This window comes from Nyctereutes procyonoides, unplaced genomic scaffold, assembly GCF_905146905.1.
Source record: "Nyctereutes procyonoides isolate TBG_1078 unplaced genomic scaffold, NYPRO_anot_genome, whole genome shotgun sequence".
In the NCBI taxonomy this organism is placed as follows: domain Eukaryota; kingdom Metazoa; phylum Chordata; class Mammalia; order Carnivora; family Canidae; genus Nyctereutes; species Nyctereutes procyonoides.
The window spans coordinates 9417430-9437741 of NW_026575139.1; the positions used below are offsets into that span (position 1 = coordinate 9417430).

At 52.9% G+C, this 20312-nt stretch overlaps 1 protein-coding gene across 1 annotated transcript; it reads right to left on the reverse strand.

Moving 5' to 3' along the window:
- Nucleotides 1–6834: 6834 nt before the first annotated feature.
- Nucleotides 6835–20051, reverse strand: CCDC197 (coiled-coil domain containing 197). The gene is made up of 8 exons (XM_055304427.1): nucleotides 19957–20051; nucleotides 18719–18801; nucleotides 17768–17811; nucleotides 17237–17309; nucleotides 16898–17076; nucleotides 14882–14992; nucleotides 13554–13670; nucleotides 6835–10386 (listed from the first exon to the last, which is right to left on the reverse strand). Exons 1-8 carry the CDS (start codon nucleotides 20049–20051, stop codon nucleotides 10189–10191), a joined length of 900 nt encoding a protein of 299 aa, XP_055160402.1. The 3' UTR covers nucleotides 6835–10188.
- Between the last annotated feature and the right edge of the window lie 261 nt (nucleotides 20052–20312).

The following is a 20312-nucleotide window of genomic DNA, read 5'->3' on the forward strand; positions in this document are numbered from 1 at the left end:
AGTTGAAAATGTGAACAGTCCTTTCAGGGCCTGCCCCATGGAGCCCCTGTCCCTGTCCTTCTATGGTGCTGGTCCCTGTGGTTGTGACTTGGCCGGGGCAGTAGGACATGATAATTACAGGTGTGGGCAGTTGCATCAAGAGTATTTGTGTCACAATTCCCATGTAATAGCTTTTGAGCAAGCCACACCTCCCTGTGCCTCTGTTTCCTTGTTTGTAAAGTGGGGGTGTTGGTACCTACCTCAAAGGTCGGTTGCAAAGACTCAATGAGCTGACCCTGAAAAGCACTTGACACTGTGCCTGGTATCCAGGAAGTACCCAAAATATGTGGGCTTTCCAGGGGCCTGAGTCTTGTTCATCCTTCTGGGATGGAGCCTGAGGGGGACAAGGTAAGAACTCGCATGTGGCAGGGAGGAGTTCCAAGGCTGGTGTGCCTGTGCACCTGCAAGGGGGGGGTGTCTGCCCTCTGCTAGATCAGTGAGACAAAGCTGGGACCTCAGGTGGCTACACCGTGTGGCCAGGAGCTGGTGGCGGAAGCCCATCTTTCTGCTGCTCTTTACACTGACCACACTCTCCCTCCCCCGTGAACCCCTGAACCCCGGCCCCAGCACTGTGCAGGGGGGACCAGGATGCTGGGCGACCTGTCAAGTGCTTTACGTCCTTGCACAACCCAACGCTGCCCTCCGGGCTGCTCCCACCCCATCGTTATTGTGCAGAGCCTGTAACTTTGAGCTGGAAAGCTTGAGGTGCAAACCTGTGTGTTGTTTCCCTGATGGGGGGAGATCAGGAAAAATCAGAGCTGGACTTAGTCCCCTCCCCTCCCCCACGCCTGTCCCCTGGGAGCTGCCGGCCAGCCCTGGAGGTAGTGGGTTGCCCTGGTTCCCACTCCCAGGGGCAGGAATGAGGAGAAACCATTTATTTTTCAGAAAAGGCATTTCCAAGAAAAACAATGAAAGTTGGGAGAGTTGAGAATGGGTAGGCAGGTCTGACTGAATAGGGAGAGAACATTCTGGAATCTGGGAAGCGGTGGAAGCAGGTGTCCCAGAACAAGGGGCGCTCTTCACTCTCCTGTCACCTGTTGGCACCGCCCAAGGGAACACAGGATCCTGACCTGGCAAAGATCCTTTCTGTGCCCGCCTTCAAAGCACAGTGTATGTTAGGTCGGGGGTGGGGGCGGTGCAGGACCCAAGGCCATTCATTCAACACTCAGCAAAGATTTACTGCACATCTGACAGGCAGATGCGTGACTGGCACCGACTATGCACATCTGTGCACAAAAATGACAAAAACTCGCTGCCTTCACTCAGCCTCCATTCTCACGGGTACGTCACCACCAATGACTCTGCACTGAACCAGTTGCGCAGGACCACACAACCCCCAACGGGTTGGCGGAGGATGGAGAGGGAACCCCCGCAAATGTTCGAGATTTAACTTTCCACCAGGCAGCCCGGGGAGAGGGGACCCACGGTGAGAGCTAACTCGAGTTAGACCACAAAAGGCATGTGGCCTCTCTTGGACCCCGCAGGACGGTTCCAGGGAGCCAGTCCCACGACGGGCTGCTCGGGCTTCCCAAATGTGAGACAAGGAAATCTAGAAGAGAAATACTTTTGTGAGGCTGGGTTCCCCCAAGTCTCTGCTCACTGTTCAGATTAAACACAGCCTGCAGCCCCCGGAGAGGAGTAGATGGGCCAGGTTTCCAGCCAGCTGCCCACCGTGTGCTTCCCCAGGCCTGGGCTCTGAAAGCCAACATGTCTTCAGCTCAGACAGCAAGTGTTATACCCCCGCAGCCTCGGGGGGCTGGGTGGGCAGGGCTCCCTGCTTCCATGGGAGGAGAAAGCAGTGGGTATGGTTCATAGGAAGCTGAGGCCAGGGCAGGGTGGGGGCCCTGGGCTTGGTGGGCGCTGCTAGTCCCAGCCCTGGCCTCACCATCCTCGGAGGGGGCAGAGAGCCCACCTCCTGGACGTGTCCTAGTTAGGAGACCTGTGGCAGGTCTGTGACCTCTGTGAGAGGCAGCCTCTAACGGCCTCCAGCAACCAGCTTCTTGTGTTCACACCACCGTGACCCTCTCCCCTCAAGCGTGGGCTCGACTTCAGGGGACAGTTGCCACCTCTGAGAGTAGGACTGTGGCTTCTGTCCTGCTTGCTCCCCCTTCTCTGTCATCGGCCACCTGGTGGTCAGGCCCCAGTCCCACAGCCTGTGAGGAACTTTTCCCAATGGCCACGTGCATGAGCCTGGAAGCTGATTCTCCTCTGGTCAAGCCTTCAGATGAAGCCACAGGTTTGGCTGACAGCTGGACTGAAGCTTAGTGGAGAGACCTGGAGCCAGAGGACCCAGCCCCACCCAGATGCTTGACCCCAGGAATAATAAGGAGGTAATAAATGTTCATTATCTTCAGCAGAGTTGGGGGGTGACTTGTTACACAGCCTCCGATGACTAATACAGCCTCTCTTGCTCTTAGCCACAGTCCACTTTTCTATGAAATGAGATTAATGATACTTGTGTCTCTGGGGAACCGTGTGGGTGACCCCCCATCACTTCCTCAGACCCCCGTTGGAGGCCCAGTGGGGCTTCTACCCCCACCGTCTTCTCTATTGCTTTAGCCACACAAGACAATGTCTAATTGCAAACTCTGGAAAGTGTTGGAAAGAAAGAGGATAGGGTACGGTGGGAGCAGGTAACTGAGGGCTCTGGCCTTGTCTGGAGGTGAGTTTTGAGCTGAAATCTAAAGGGTGGGTTGGAGGAGGTGTCATTTGTCCTCTTCCCTGCCCCCAGCATTAGTCTCTTTCTCAGCACTTCATGACTCCCGGCCCACCCTTGCTTGATCACAGGGCATGACTCCTCCTGTGTGCCTGCCTTGGGTAAAGTCCCAGAGGGCAGGGACCAGGTGACCAAAGTACACTGGGCAGGGGGCTCGTGGCAGGTGCTGCTGTGGTCCTCCGGGTTGGAGACGGGCGTGCAGGGACTAGGACAGGGCCCATAGAGCAGGGAAGTGTGCAGTGTCGGGAGAAGGCCATGTGGACAGGACCTGGTGGCGGGCTGGGTGTAGAATGGCAGGAGGGAGGGTCCAGGGTGACGCGAGGTCTGCTGGCCCAGGGGACAGGTGGGAGAGCCGGCAGGAGACAGCATGGGCTGTTAGCAGAGCTTGGTGCCCGAACAAATCCCATGAATCCCATCTCCCAGGACATGAAAAATGGAAAAGTTCAGGCCTCTGTGATCCCTGGAAACTCCTTAGGCCTCTGGGGAGCCTGTGCTTACAGATAATGGAGGTGGTGTGGGGTAAGTGCTGGCTCCCCCGCCTGGGTCCCAGGGGGGGCCCCACACCCAGAGCTCTGCCAGCCAGAACTGGAAGGACAGCAGACACATAGAACAGCTCCCTGGAGCATCTGCTGTCCTCAAAGATATTTTGTAGGTAGAAAACATGATTTTATATATATATATATATATATATATATATATATATATATATATGAATAACGTATTATGAAACACAATGCGAATCAGCTTTTAAAAAAATTTTCAGATGAAACAAAAGTGCAAAGCTGCTCCGTTCCCCTCAGGCCTGAGCACCAGGTCCCCGAAAGTCTGGGTTCACTCTCCTCTGCCAATAGAGGCATTTGGGGGAAAGTTCTAGAAACTTGAATTAGGAAAAGTGCCCTAGCTTTGAGGTCAGCCAGGCTTGGGTTCCGCCACTTGTTTGCTGTGTGACCTGGAGCCAGTTACTGCACCTCTCTGAGTTAAAGTATTCGTTTCGGTTGTCTTAGAAAAACCCTGTCCCTCCCAGAAGGACTTTGAGGACACGTTCCTCTCGGACCGGCTTTCCGACTCCTGATTCTCACCTTCTTACTACTTGCTGAAGGAGAATGAAAACTCGTTCATCTTCTAGGTGGCAGCTCCATTTGGAGCCCGTGGACTGGGGCTAATGTCCCCGCTCCTCCACTGAGCGGCTGTGTCGCCTTGGGCCAGCCACTTAACCGCGGAGCTGCAGCCTCCCCTTCTGTAACATGGAGCCAGAAAACTAAGGCTAGAGACCAGTGGAAACTAATTCAGAGCCAGAGTCCCCAAACGCGGACGAAAGGCAATAGTCAGGGGGCTGAGAACACTGGCTTCAGTCCTGAAGATGGTCCTGCAGGTGAATAAATTGGCAGGTGGCCTTTTTCTCAGGGACACCAAAGGGAGGATCTGTGAGATGCCAAGAAGAGTTAGTTTCCAATTAATCTTCCCAACTTTTCAGTAAAGCTTTCTTTTTCCAGTTATAAAAGTGCACCATGCTCACTGCAGAAACTCCAGAGAATACACCAAAGTGTAGGGATACACCAAAGTGGGGGGCTCAGCGGTTGAGCGTCTGCCTTGGGCTCAGGGTGTGACCCCAGGGTTCCGGGATCGAGTCCCACATCGGGCTCTCCGCAGCGAGCCTGCTTCTCCCTCTGCCTGTGTCTCTGCCTCTCTCTCTGTGTCTCTCATGAATAAATAAATAAAATCTTTTTAAAAATACACAAAAGTATAAAGAAGAAAATGAAAGAGTAGGGTCCTAGGATCCAAAGCCACATCATCATGGCAAAACAGCTCTTTTGGTGCACCGAGCATCCCAGCACCCCTCAGATACACAATCCACGCCCATCAGGTCGACTGGTGATCCTTGGGTTGGAGAGACAATGGCGTTGGAAGGAGTGTGCAGGTGTACCTAGCAGCCGCTGCTAGCTTCACTGGCTTGCCATTATGAGCATTTATTTCTGGCTCAGGGTTAGCTGAGGATTGAATGATTCTTGTGCAGCCAAACTATGTGTTGGAGCCATGTCTGCTCCATGTGGCTCGTAACCCTCCAGAATCAAGGGGTTCCTAGGGGTACATTCCCTCCATAGCAGAGCTCACTGATGATAAGCCCGTGATGGGGGTGGGGGGGTGGGGGTGGGAGGTGCCAGGGGGGATCATGTTTTAAGCCTCTGATTATGTCATAACCCACTAATATCCTATTGGCCAAAGCGATTCACATGGCCAACCCATCATCAAGAGATGGAGAGGAGGGCAGCCTGGGTGGCTCAGTGGTTTAGCGCCGCCTTCAGCCCAGGGCATGACCCTGGAGACCCGGGATCGAGTCCCACATCGGGCTCCCTGCACGGAGCCTGCTTCTCCCTCTGCCTGTGTGTCTCTGCCTCTCTCTCTCTCTCTCTGTCTCTCATGAATAAATAAAATCTTAAAAAAAAGAGAGAGAGAGAGAGAGATGCCCACCAAGAGTCTCTGGCAAGTGCGTGGAAGTGGACACCACCGCGGGACAGTGAAAACTTGGGACCCCTGATTCAATCTGCTGCACTAGGTGGCTATTAACACCTGCCTCCTCCCGAGGATCATGATCCTCAAACCGATAAGCACTGGTTTAGTGCATATCCTTCCACTCTTTTATATAATTTTGACCAAATTTGGCTTATGTTCTGTTTTTCAAATTCCGATAGAATTTTTTTTTTACCAAGTTGAGCTTAAATTCTATTCTTTAAATCCCTGCTTCCCCCCCCCCACTTAACTTACATCCTTTATTTTTCCTTCTATAATTTTTGAAAACATGTAATTGCATGGCTGCAGAATTATAAAATCATAAAGTTTGGGCATTACTTATTGAGCTCTTTTTCTGAGATACTTCAGTTCTTTCCAGTTTGGTTATTATAAATAACAATGTGGTGGACATCTTTGTCTAAACACTCTGCCGGCATCTGTAACGGGCATTTCTGGGTTTTGCCCACCCAGCCTCAGGTCCCACCTCCCCGTGATCACAGTAGCCTGGTGTCCCTTGGGGAGAACCATATCTCCCCTTCATTCAACCCATGTAGTTCATGTGGCACCCACCACCAGCTCCAGAGGAAGGACTCTAGCCATAAAAGATATTGCACCTCACTTAAACTCAAAATTTGACCCAGACCTGGCCAATCAGAGGATGCAGTTCCCTCTAGTTACAGAGATTAGTTAAGGATGGATGCACAGCCAAAGCTTGGCCAATGAGGGATTTGTTTAAAGAGAGGCACCTGCCCCTAGGCGAACCCATCACAGTGAACCGTGGGACTTGCCCTGAGACTTTGAGGGGACATTGTTTCTTCCTCTGACCTCAACTCTGGAGGATGCAGGGGGGAGATCGTTTACATGGAACCAGAGAATGAAGCCAAGGTGTAGAAGAGTAGAGCCCAGAGACAGAGACAGGATTCTGTGGACACTGACCACCTGATCAAGCTGGACCTGAACCTAGGGTCCCTGGCCTTTCAGTTTCATAAGCCAGTGAATTCCCTTATTGGCTTAAGCCAAGTTGAGTTGGGCTCGCTGTCATTTTTGAACCAAATAGCTCCATTTTTTGTTTTTGTTTTTTGTTTTTTTTTTTTAGCTTAAACTTCTTGGCTTGAAATCATTGAGCCAAAGGACATAAACATTTTTCAAAGCCTCTTGGGACCTCTAATCAAATTGCTTTCTGAAGTTTGTGTAAACAGTATCGCACTTTAGGCAGCCTATCTAACAAGCATTAGTGTATTAGCTTAAATTTTTTTACCGGCAGAAATTAAATGTTTTAATCTTTTTAGTGAGGTGAAATATTTTTCATGTTTATAGATCATTTTTATTTTGTGATTTTCTGAATATGAACAGTGGTAATTTACTTTGTGACAGCTTTTTAAATATCAAAACCACTGATCCTTTTCCAAATTTATCACCATTTCTTTTTTTTTAAAGATTTTATTTATTCATGATATATTCATGATAGACAAAGAGAGAGAGAGAGAGAGAGAGGCAGAGACACAGGCAGAGGGAGAAGCAGGCTCCATGCAGGGAGCCCGACATGGGACTCCATCCCGGGACTCCAGGATGGCGCCCTGGGCCAAAGGCAGGCACTCAACCGCTGAGCCACCCAGGGATCCCCAATTTATCACCATTTCCTCCCAGTTTATTGTCCTCAGATATTTTGATATGTCTTGAGGTAGATGCATTTCTAATTTTTATGTAGTCAAATTATTTTCAGGTATACTTCTGTGGCTTTCGTGCTTCCAAAGTGCTTCCTGACCGAAGAGCAGGGCAACACAGACCAGATTTTCTTCTTTTTGGGCGTTTGCACACCCAGTATTTCTCACCCTATGCTGGGAGAGACATCTCATTGGAACTGCCCAGTTCCTGCCTGGAACCACCTGGAACTCCCATAGCAACTGCCTTGCTAAGAATGCAAATTTCTGGGCCCCACCTCAGAACCAGCACCTTCCAGAATAGGTTCCAGGCATCTCCGTGGTTAGCGACTGTCGTAGTAGTTTCAATGATGTGGAAGTTGGAAAGCAACCACTCAAAGGAACTGGAACGTCCCACTGTGTATAGTCTAGAAAGAGGACATAATTTTATTTTCCCACCAAATGTCCAAGCTTTTCAGCACCAACCATTTGCCAATAAACCAACTTTCCCAGGATGGTGTGGAGGAAGAATTTTTCTCACACTTGAAGTTACTTAAAGCTGGAATCCGTTGGCAGGTAATGAGCTCACCGTGTCACAAACTGTCCAAGCCCTGAACCACCTGGTGTCTTGGGGTCTTGGGGTCTCAGGATCTGATCGGGCGATCAGATGAGGTGACATTTCATCAGGTACCTGACCCCTGCTTTTTTCTCCAAATGCACTTGAAGGCTTTTCTCCAGCTAACATGAAACCCAAGAAAAAAGCACTTTAAAGGTACAGGGTTGGGGCTGAGATAGCTTTCTGTTTGACCACAAAGACCAGAAAGGATAAACCCCGGCGTTCTAGTACCTGCCTGCAGCAGCATCGCCAAGCCCAGCATCCTATCCGTCTATTTCATAACCCAAGCCCCTCTCAGTGGAGGCTGGGAGCTCCTGAAAGACCTGGTGCCCATTGCAAATGTAGATTGATGGCCAGGCCACTGCCACCCCAGGCACCTGTTCTGATCATCCTCTTCCCTCCCTGAGGAGTGTGACAAAAGACCTGAAGTAGACCTCCAAATGCACACCCAGTGCCCAGCATGCGGATGGCAGGGGGCAGGAGGACAACAGCCCCCCCCCCAAGGTGTCCTCACACCTGGAACAGCCAGGAAGCCAGAGAACCATGCCCTGGGCCTATAAAAAGGTATATGTCCCCTGCCACCCGGGAGGTTAGGGTGGGGATGGTGCTCCCACGCTGCCAGGTCCAGTCTTGTCATGCAGATGGGACACTGAAGTCCAGTCAGGGGGAGGAGCAGGGCCGGCTTAGGCATTTGGGATTTGCTATTCCTCCAAAGCAGCAGTTCCCAAAGTGATCCCAGCACCTAAGGCATCAGCATCTCTTGGGAATCACATTAGAAATGCAAATCCTCAGGCCTCTAAGACCCCAGGTTGTTCGATCAGAAGCCCCTGGAGTAGGGCCACGCTCTGTGTTTTCGCAAGTCTTCCCAATGAATGTTGGAATCGAAGAACCATTGGCCTAGCACATGCCCACATCACAGGGGATTGATGGGATGCCTTAGATCTCTTTGGAGAGCAGACTGTCGTGGCAGAGGGAGAACTGGGAAAGGCTAAGAAGGTGGGAGCCTCCCTGCAAGGGACTAAGTCCTCCCGTCCCAAATTCACGTGGTGAAATCCCAACCCCTGGTGTGTTAGGAGGTGGAGCCTTTGGGAGTGAGTAGGTCCTGCAGGTGGAGCCCCCATGAGTGGGATTAGTGCCCTGATAAGAAAGACCCCGTAGAGCTGCCTCGCCCCTGCCACCACGTGAAGACACAACAAGAATGTGGCCATCTGAGAACAGGGAGTGGGCCCTCGCCATGCAACCAACCCACCAGTGCCTTGGTCTGGGACTTCCGGTCTCCATAAGTATGAGAAGTAAATGTCTGTGGTGTGAAGCCCCTGGTCTACGGGCTTCTGGGATAGCAGCCCGAGTGGACCAAGGCACCCCTACACGTGGCCTCCAGACCCAAACCCCAACCTTGGAGCCCGGCCCATGGACCCCATGAGGGGTCTACAGTCCACCTTCTCAGACCACCAGTCAGGTTCTTCATGCTCTGGCCAAACTGGAAGACCCTCCCCCTTGTGTTCGCTTGACCTTCAGAGCCGTCCCACCACCTTGGCCTTCTCAAACCTGACTGGAGCCCGACCTGAGATGTTCACTTTGCTCCAAAGGCCTGTGAGGTCAGAACTCGAAGCAATGGTCCCTCCTCGGCTCTCCTTTGGTGAAGCTGCACGTAGAGACCCGGCCACACTCAGTCTTATTATACGTACGTAGCTTCCCTGATTGATTCGGCAGCTACAACCCATTCATGCTCCCACCTTCCCTCCCTCAGAGCTTCCTGACCCCTCTCCCAGCTACCCCTGAGAAACAGAGGCCTTCTGTGTTTGTTGACTGCATAGCAGCATCTTTTCTGAAACTCTTCTTTGAAAGTCAATTTGCTGACCACTGTGGCAGCTCATCAGTTGCTCGTAACTGGCCCCTTTTACCCAAACCGATAAACCAACGCAGACTTCCAGAGCTGAATTCTTTCCAGGGCTGCAGGGGCTGCTTGGAGGATTTTACACCAGTGACACAATAAAACCAAACCAGTGCCTTCCATGCAGACCCAGCTCTTCTGACACTGACCTAAAAATGTCAGACTGGGGAGGGGACTCCCTTAAACACCCTCTCACCCAATCCTACAAGTGGCAAAACCAGCCTGGGGAAGGGCTTTGCCTGGCCAACGTCTACCTGAGAGCAGCATTCACTTTAGGCAGCTCCGACTCTCAGGAAGGCAGCAGATCTGACTCGGTATTCAGCTTCTGAGAACCAGTGATGAGATGCCCCCAGCAGAAAATTCAGTCCCCCATCTACTGTGCTCCCCAGGCTGCTGTGGGCAAGGCCAGCTCCCATGCATCCTACGGCCCTGGGTGGCTCTGTATGAGAATGTCTGTGATTTGGATATTCCTAAAATCTGGGCATCTATCTACAACTCTTCTTAGACCCACTGATCACTGTGAGCATGTGACCCTGGCCCCTAGAGGTAGACCTCCCACCTGGCTGCTGGGTCCAACCGGGGAACACCCCCCCCACACACCCCTTCCTCATTCCCAGCCTCCATGCCTGCTAATCCCTCAGGACAGGGAACAGCACCCACCCCCATCCCCAAGGCTGACTCCTGCCCACTTGAGGGTGCTGTGATGAGAAAAGAAGGTTGGACAGGTAAGAAGATGGTCATGATGCTGGCAGGGCCTGCATGGCCACTAGCTGGGTCAGTGCGGGCTGGAGCAGTCTGAAGTCTGGGTGCCTGGAAAAGGGGTTCTGGGAACCGAGTCTTGATCCCTTGGGCATTTCCCGAAGGATCTGGGGTATCTTCTGGGGTCCTTGAGACTGTCCCCTAACCAGCATACTCTGGGTTCCATGAGCAGTGAGATAAATCTCATTGTCTCCATTTTGTCCAACATAAATTCCTGGGAGGAAAAAGAGATCTCTCTCACCTGCTGGTGCTTTGACACCCCTTCCCAAGGACCAAAGCACCATCAGAGGTGAGCTACACCTTGCTTAACTTTCACAAGCATCCTGCAAAGGGTATGGTATCAGTGACACTTGGCCAATGAGCAAATTGAAGCTCAATGAGGTTAAGCGACTTACCTGGAGCAGCACAGCCCACGGGTGGCCAAGCTGGATGGCAGAGTCCAGGTTCTGGTGTGGTTTCCTGAATGTGGTTGCTTGCCTCTTTTCACTGCTTCCTCCAGGAAGCCCACCCTGACTGCCCTCAGCTTCCCTCTCTGAGAGGCATTCTTTTCATAAGGATCTTCCATCTCCAACTCTTTACCTAGCACAATGCTGAGCGACTCAATACGTCTTAGTTGAGTGATTGTTGCAGGAGACCCAGGGCACCCCTTGTCATCACCGTGTAATTTCTTCCCTTTTCTTGGGAGGAAGATGAAATTAATGCACTGTGACTACTTAGACAAATGTGCCCCTATTGAAAACTACATCATTCATATCACAATGTGAATATGAATAACATGAGTTGTGCCCCAGGGGATGCCAACGATGTGAATGGGGTCCCTGGAGCCATGCCGCGGAGCAGCCCTGGTGCTGTCTGAGAGCTCGTGAGAAGTCCTTCTCAACAGAGATGCAGGCTTGCTGACTGTTGGCTGTTGCTATGACAACCCTGGGGCAGGGACACAGCCCCGCGTGTTCCAGAGGAACCGAACATCCTGTGTTTGAACATCAACACTGAGCCTGCCTCAAGTAAGCAGAGCAAATTGCGACCTAGAATGTGAAGCCAATATTGAAGTCCGCTGACAGCAGAGTATGGAGAGGATGAGTCCCAGCCCAGCCAGTGAGCCTGGGTCACACCATGCCTGAAACCCACCCAGCCACTGAGCTTCTGCTTATGATGCAAACATACCTTAATAGAAGAGTCGAACCACCTCAAAAAAAAAAAAAAAAAAGGCAAAGTTGGAGGACTCACATCTCCCAATTTCAAGATTTACTACAAGGCTCCAGTAATCAAGACAGTGTGGTATTGGCATAGGATAAACATTTAGACCTATGCAATAGAATTAAGAGTCCAGAAATCTACCTTCACATTGGCAGTCGATTAATTTTTGACAAGGCAGGGATCCCTGGGTGGCGCAGTGGTTTAGTGCCTGCCTTTGGCCCAGGGCGCGATCCTGGAGACCCGGGATCGAATCCCACGTCGGGCTCCTGGTGCGTGGAGTCTGCTTCTCCCTCTGCCTGTGTCTCTGCCTCTCTCTCCTCTCTCTCTCTCTGACTATCATAAATAAATAAAAATTTAAAAAAAAAAAGATTTAAAAAAATTTTGACAAGGCAGCAGAGATAATTCAAGGGATAAAGGATAGTTTTTTTTTTCAGCAGTTGGTATGGGGTCAACTGAGTATCTTTATGCAAAAGCATGAAATCCAACCCCTATCCCATACCATAAACAAGTTAAGATAGATTGTAAACCTAAATATTGAAGCAAAAACTATAAATTTCTTATTAGAAAACTTAGGTGTAAAGCTTCACGACTTTGGATTATAGCTTTTGCAATGGTTTCTTAGATGCAATGCCTAAAGACAAGTAGCCAAAGGATAAAACAGCTCAACTGGATTTCATCGAAATTAAAACCTCTTGTTCTTCAAAGGGCACCAAATGAAAGGACAACCCACAGAAAGGGAGGAAATATTTGCAAACACATATATCTGATAATATTTCTATCTAGAATATATCTTAGCACTCAACAATAAAAAAAACCAAATAATCCAATTTAAAAATGAGCAAAGGATCTGAACATTTCTTCAAAGAAGAGATACAAATAACCAATCAGCACATAAAAGATGCTCAACTAAAAAAAAAAAAAAAAGATGTTCAGCAACATTAGTCACCAGGGAAAGGCAAAGCGAAATCACAGTGAGATATAACCTCACACCCCCTAGGATGGCTGAATTACGAAAGACGGATGATACCCCGCGTGGACAGGATGTAGAGAAACTGGAACCCTCACTTCATCATGGGATTGTGAAATCGTGCAGCCGCTCTGGAAAACAGTTTGGCAGTTCCTCAACATGTTTAACATACAGTTACCATACGATTCCGCAATTCTACTCCTGGGTATCTAGCCAAGACCACTGAACTCCTATGTCCACACTAAAACCTGGGCACAAACATCACAGCAGCATTACTCACAATAGCCAAACACCCCCAAACAACCCAAATGTCCATCAACTCATGGATAAAGGAAATGTGGTGTTTCCATACACTGGAATATTATCCAGGCCCCAAAGCGAATGAAGTATTGCTTCATACTATGACATGGATCGACCTTGAAAACATTATGCCGAGTGAGAGAAACCAGATGCAGAATGTACCTTTTTGGGGTGAAGAAATGTTCTGGGTAGTAGTGATGGTTGCCGGGTTCTGACTGAACCAAAAACGCAAACGTGGAGGTTTATGCTTTAAAAGGGAAAATGAAAAAAATAAAAATAAAAAATAAAAGGGAAAATGGTATGGCATGTGGATTGTATCCCAGTAAAGACATTATTAAAAAGAAAAGAAAGACATGCTCTGTGGTCAGTGGAAGCCAGTGTGACAACATGTCCCCTGTACCAAAGCATCGACACAGGGCAGGTGGGGGCCTGCTCCTGGGGGGCAGAGAGACGGGGAAGCCCAGGGAACTCAACCGAGAGTCTGAGCCTTCAACTGAGGACCCTGCAAGAGAGAGGCTCCCTCAGTCACAGAACTGCGGCCTCCCAGAGCACACATGGGAGTGTAAATGTGGGGCCATCCCCGTGGCATCTTGGTATGTTTGTCTGCAGGTGCTTCACATGTATTGTTAGGTGTACAGAGAGCGCATGAATGTTCGTGTGTGTGATGTGCAGGGTGTGGCCAAGAGAAAGGCCAGGCTGGGCAGCAGTTCCTTTGCGCCTCCCTTTGATCCTCCACCAGATGAGAGCTCACTACAAGTTTGTTGAGTGACTAATAGAGACCTCAAGAGCTACTGCCCCAGGAGCCCGTGTAGCCATGGAGGGACAGGCTCCTGGGGGCTGAATGCGAATGCACCATGGGCTGAGCCCCAGGATAGGCCGAGGTTGGAGGCCAGCCTGGGGCGGCAGGGGGTCCTCACCTGAATCAGGTCGAGCTTAGAGAAGAGGCCCATGGTCCTGGGCGCGCTGCGGGTAGAAGGGGAACACTGACGGACCATGCTGTCGATGGCCATTTGCACGTAGTTGAGCAGCTGATTCTGCAAGAAGAAGAAGAGGAGCAGGAAGAGGAGGAGGAAGAGGAGGTTCTGGTCCTCTCCCAGCATCCCCCGACCCCCAGCTTGCTCAGGCAGGAGAAGCCACCTTCTCATCCCAGTCTGTGCTCTCCCCGCCCCCCCCCCCATCCCCACCCCAAGGGCCTTGGATGAGTCCCTCCCAGGTCAGGGCCTGAGCATTCTCCCCAGCCATGAGGGACATTGAATGACCTTCCCAGGGGTCCTCCTGGCTGGAGACACCTGTGGTCCACACCTGGGGCAGGGGCTGGGAAGGGTCATGGAGGAACCCGGAGCCCCTCACTCTGGGCAGCCCTGGAGGCCTAGACTTCAGGTCTTCAGGGCTATGGTCAGTGGTGGCGGCCTTGCTTCCCATCTTGAAGAGAAAGATCCAGAAGGGGCTCTATAAACAGTGGCCAATCCACTCTGGCCACTCAGCCCCTTGGCTGGAGGTCGGCAACATGTAGACCCCAACCCCCTTGTCTTCCAAATTAGGATCACACGGGGACTGAGAGGGCCTTGCATTTGCTGCCCACATTCTGTCCCGGTAGAGTGCACCCCCAGCCTTGGCCCTGGTGTCTTCCCAGCAGCCCCTGGGCCTGGGAGCACACAGGCTCTGGTTTAAGTGAGGACCCAGGGGCCAGAGGGTAACTTGTTCCCATTCCAAAGGCCAGGAAGAAGCAGCTGGAGAGCCCAGAAATCCGGGCCCCTGGTCATGAACTTTGGCCATGACTTCCCCTTTGTGAACATTACTTTTCTCATCTGTGAAATAGATAACAGGTAAGAACCCACCCACGTTGAGGGGTGCCTATCCCAGGATAGGCCCTGGGCTAAGCTCTGCCGGGTGATGAGCACAGAGACTTAACCATTACTGGCGATGGTGCATAATAACCACTCACTTAAATGCCACTGTCCTATCATTAACCACAGGAGGACTGGGTGAGCACCCAGCATACGCCAGGCTCTGGGACTGGGCCGGGGGATCCCAGCTCTGGTTCTTGGCAGAGCTTGGCTCTAAACTCTCTGTGCCTTCAGCTTTCCCAACTGTAATCTCTGCCCCATCTTAGAGAAGCCCCTGCAAAGCAGTCACCAGGGCGAGGCAAGCGGGGTGTGTGATCTGCGTGTGGTGGGGGTGATGCTTCTTGAGGAGACAGCAGCCCCCAGCCCTGCCCCACCCCCATCCCGCAGACTGGACTCACACTGTAGCTGCCCATGTCTTTCTGGGAGGTGACCCGGTGTTCCAATTGCAACCACTGCTTCTGCTGGTGGTGACACCGCTTCTGCAGCTGACACAGTTGGATCTTGAGGCTCTGCGATGGGAGAGGTTGGGTCACCCGGGCACAGCTGGGACATCTGCCCTGGGCCTGGTCCCGCCGCCCCCACCCAGGTGCTCACTGCCCTGGGGAGGTCTGAGCCATGGTGAGGGTGGGCAGAGGGGAAGTTCTGGATCTTCCAGCTGTTCAAGGCATCAGGAAATACCCGACAAGGCTTCCAGGCTGACTGGGGTTTGCATGTTGACTCGCCCTCCCAGAGCCCCCTTTCCTGCCATAACCAGAGCCAAGGGTCTCCCCCCTTGTGGCCTTGGGGGACTGCCCGGAGGGTACCACGAGCAAGGCTGTGGGTGGCCTTCCATGGCTCAGCCTACTCTGCACTGGGCTGTGCTGGCTGCAACCCCTGCGAGGCCCTGTGGGGTGGGTTTGGACATGGGACATACACAGGTGTCCTCACTTCTCGTCTCAGTCTCCTCCCCTGGAAAGTGGGAAGAAGGGTGCAACTGCGTCTAAGATGCGAAATTTAAGGTGGTATCGAAAACTCAGCTTATATTTAAAACGAAGATAAATTAAGATAAATCATATTTTAATCCAATTTTTTAAAAAAATCAAAGTTAGGGTCGCCTGGGTGGCTCGGTTGGTAAAGTATCTGCCTTCGGCTCAGGTCATGATCCTGCGGTCCTGGGACCAAGCCCCGTGTTGGGCCCCCTCCTCAGCAGGGAGTCTGCTCCTCCCTGTGCCTCTGCCCCTGCTTGTGCTCTCTCTCGCTCTCTCTCTCCAATGAATAGAAAATTCATAGTTTTTAAAGACTCATAGTTAATACAAAAATTCCATGAGGGACAAAATATTAACATTTTAAATAAAGATGGGATCCAACGAATGCTCCCCTCGTCTCCCTCTCCCCTTGTCTCAGCCCTAGGAATTAAAACACTTATCTTCAGGTGCTGGGGTGAGATTGATTGATTGATTGATTGATTTTTCTTAAAGATTTTATTTATTTATCCATGAGAGACACAGAGACACGGGCAGAGGGAGGAGCAGGCTCCATGCAGGGAGCCCGACGCGGGACTCGATTCCGGGTCCCCAGGATCAGGCCCTGAGCCAAAGGCAGACGCTCAACCGTAGAGCCACCCAGGCGTCCCTGAGGTGAGATTTAAATGAGGCAAAAAAGCAGGTAAAGTGCATCTCACCCTGCCCCGCCCAACCCTAAAGGGTCCAGTTCTCCCAAGGAAGACAGGTGCAAAGTGCTGTAGGTGTTCAGTGCGGCCACCAGGGGGCAGAGACTCGCCGCAAACATCACGAAATGGCCCTTGGCAAGAACCCAGCCACCCTCAGCCTGCCTCTCCAGGTCCCCTTCCCCTCCGTGGTGGTCCCAGGCCCCAGTCGCAACACGCAGGGTCATCCTGCAAGGCCTCTGCCTGGGCAGTTTCTCCTGGCTGGAATGCCCAGGCCTCCTGGCGAAAGTTCTATTTATTTTAAGATTAACCAAAAAGGAGAGAGGGGGGACTTCAGGGCTCCTACTTGGTACAGCTGGTGTTCAGTGCTCATGGCCACCTACTAACTAGGTTGCATTGCCATGTGACAGATAGGGAAACCGAGGCTCAGAGAGGGTCCACACTTGCGCAGGATCATGCAGCTGGAGACCGAAATGGAACGCGAACTGGTCTGTTTGAATCTAGGACTCGGGGCTTTTCTACCACCAAGAACGCCTTTGAAACAAGCTAAGCTTCTGGAGAAGCCCCGAGCCAGCCAGCAGACAGGGAAAGGTAGGGAGAGAAAGGGCAACAGGACAAGGCTCTGGAGTGTCACCTCTCAGCCCCACCCAGACCCTCTCAGCAGCCCACCGCTGCTCCAAGGCCTCCCCGGGGTGCAGAGGGACGGGCCACCCTCTGTCTCCAGTTCTATGGCCTCAGGGCAAGGGACCAGGCTTCGGAGAGCTGTTACCGGGATAAGAGCCCTGTGGCTCTCCTCTAGAGACTCCAGCCTCTGGCAGATGACCTGTTTCATCTCGGAGAGGGCCTCCAGATGCTTCTGGACGTCCTGGATGACTATGAAGAGCTTCTCGTAATGCTCCACCATGGTCCCCACCAGCGCCTCATCTGGCTCCTCCCCTTCGTAGTGACCTGTGGAGACAGGGCCATGGCGGGATGGGTGGTAACAGACAGCCCAGCCCTCACCTGCCCCCTGCAGGGGTGATGCCCACGACGTGGATGGGACCTACGTCCTGAAATTCCAGCTGGAGCCCACAGTTGAGAGGTGCCAGGCAACCCATGCAGGGCTTACCCCAGGACAGCAGGACCCGTCCGCAGCTGTTCAGCACCATCACCACCTCCTGCCTCTTCAAGAGAAAGGCCACCTGGCAGCGGAGAACCCAGATTCTAGAGCGAGGATGCCCAGCGACGCGGTCCCCAAGGAGAAAGTGCTAACCGCGGGAGCCCGCAAAGACGGGGAGAGGAATTATTGCTGTCGTGAGCGACAGGGTCCCCAGTTTTGGAGGAAACCCATCCTGGATGGGTTGATCAGGGTTGAATTGCCAAATTAGGAAGCTCCCCCCACCCATACTATGAGGTTGCTTTAGAAGCAGCCCTGAGTGCCGAGTCTGCTTCAAGCCCCATGCTGACCCGGAGCCTTCACCCCTCCTTGGCTTGGTGCTCAAAGCTTCCTGATGTTAATCAAATCTCCCAGCACCCCTGCCAGGCCCTGGTGCCCCACTGGAACTCGCCATCCCTCAGTTCACCACGCAGGGCTGTGGCTCCGGCCTACATGTGTGCTGTTCCCTGCACCCGCGATGCCGTTCCCCTTCGCTGAACTCACTTGCGCCCCAGGAGAGGCCGCCTCTTCCATGAAGCCTTCCTGAGCTTCAGGACAGAGTTTTGGAGCCTCTCATCTCCATAGCACTTGTCACAGCAGCTCTGAAGTCAGACCAGAGTCAGACCCAGCGCCACCACTTCCTGGCTGGGCATTTGGGGCAAGTTCCTTAGCCCCTCTGAGCCTGGGTGACAGTGTTCAGAAGCTCATACAGAGGGGTAAAAAAATATTTACTAAAGAACTTAAATAGCTAATAAGCAGTAATAGTTATTGTTGATGATGTTGAGATAATGATAATAAAAATAATATTCGTGGGCAGCCCGGGTGGCTCAGCGGTTTAATGCCACCTTCAGTCCAGGGCATGATCCTGGGGACCTGGGATCGAGTCCCACGTCGGGCTCCCTGCGTGGAGCCTGCTTCTCCCTCTGCCTATGTCTCTGCCCCTCTCTCTCTCTGTGTGTGTCTCTCATGAATAAATAAATAAAATCTTTTAAAAAATAATAATATTTGTTCCCCTGCCCTTTCCTAACAAGTTTCTGGCACTGACAACAGCAGGCTCCGGGACTAATCAAGATAAAACAAAACACAAAGCCCATTTCTGGTGTCCGTGCAATTTTTGTCAATAACGGCAAAACAAAAAACAAAACCAAGGACACGCAAAATCATGGCAATCATAGCCAGCATTTAGTGGGTCGTGATCCACAGCACGGGCTTATGAAGGATGAGTTCGTCCGACCCGCACAACAGGTGCTGCTCCCCTAGTCACAGAGCAAGAAACCGGGACCTGGGGAACTCGCCACAGCCCCCCGCCCCGGCAGCGTTGGTGGCTCGCTCAGCACCTGTGCCCCTCAAACCCCCGCGGCATCGGCCTCCGTGGGTCTTCATTCTGCAGACGGAGTCTGGGCTCACTCTGGTCCCCAGCCTGGAGCGGCAGCAGAGAGGAAGGGCCATACGTACCCTTGGGGATTTTCTCAAGGACCTTCATCAGGTAGTCTTCAAAAAGCTTGTGCTTCTCCACCTCTCTCTTCAGCCTCCTCTGCCTGCAGAGACATCTCATGACAGCAAGAGCCAGACCCAGGAACGTGGTTTGGGGGCTCCCAGGCCGTGACCTCTTGCAAGGCCACTCTCCGTGGATCGCCTGTGTAGACCTGCGCTGGCCGGGCCTCTCCACCCCATTTCCTGCCGAGTAAACTGAGCCACAAATCGAAGGAAGAGCTGCCATGGTCAGGCCATGAGGAAGGGGCACGGGGAGGGTGGAGTCCAGCCCTTCGGGTGGGACCTGGCCAGGGGCCTCACTCCTGTGCTTGGGTCTGTAAGGACAGTAAGGAGAGCCCCTCCCTCTCAGGCTGGCCCAGACCATGCGTGGGGCTCCCAGGACATAGTGAGCCCTCGATCCGAGGTGGGGGGGCCCAGCACCCCTGGAGGGGGGACGACCGTGTGCTGCTGCCCGTCCGTGCAGGCCCAGGCCAGCCCCCGAGCAAGCCAAGTCCCTGGTAGGCCGTCTGTTCTGAGTTCAGTCAAGAGCAGCGGTCAAGGGCTGAGGCAGAGCGGAACCTGCCCTGGCCGGCTGGCTGAGCCTCCAGGGAAGTGGGGGGTGACTGCTCAGCACCCCAAGGCAGGCCTCTGACTCTCGGGCCCCACTGGACTGTACCCATTCGGTCCTGGAGAAGGCTGGGAAAACCCATCTTGCCCCACAAATACCATGTGGACCCTGCACACCACGGTGCTAAGCCTCAGTGGGGTCGGAAGCCCTACTAGAATCTGATGGCAGAGTTGGACCTTTTCTCCATAAAATTGCTCAGAGACACAGCCTTTTGTATCTGATTCAGGCTTTCACGGGGAGCCCGAAGCTGACAGGCTGCCTGAGGGGTGAGGACCCAGGGGTGGGGGTGGGGGGACAGCCTTGCGGGTTGACTTTAGAGGGGCTGAGCTGACAGGTGCAGGGGAGGGCCACCGGCAGGCCTGCCTCCGTGACAGGAGACTAAGCCCACAGGGTCCGAGCTCGAGGGGCAGGAGCCCAGCCGCCCACTGCCCTCCCCACTGCTGTCCCTCCTGTTTACGTCCAGGGATCGCCCCCTCGTCGTCCCCTCCCTGCCTGGCCCCCAGGTGCATTTGCTCAGTTCCAGCCCCTTAGCCCACTGTGGGTGGTACTGGGCCTGGCGCAGGGGCACAGCGGGGCCTGGCACGTCTCGTACTTTGCCTGGAGCCGCCAGAGTTCCTGTAACAGCACCTGCAGGTCCCTGTGTTTGTCACCGGTAGAGCTGGGGCCAGCCCCCTGGTCGGTGTCCATGGCCACGGCGTCGCCCCTCACCACCGTCGTCCCGCTGCAGGACGGGGCCCACGTGGGCCAGGTGGGAAGAGGAGGGACAGCAGCGGCAACCGGCAGGGCGACAGTTTCTCTCCTGATCTCCGCAGCTGTCCCCCGGAAGCCAGGTCACATCCCCACTTCATGGAAAAGGAAACAGAGGCTCAGAGGGGGCTGGTGACCAGCTCAGGGACATACAGCAGGACTGGATATGGACTTGAGGCCCACTGAGGCCAATGTCTGGGG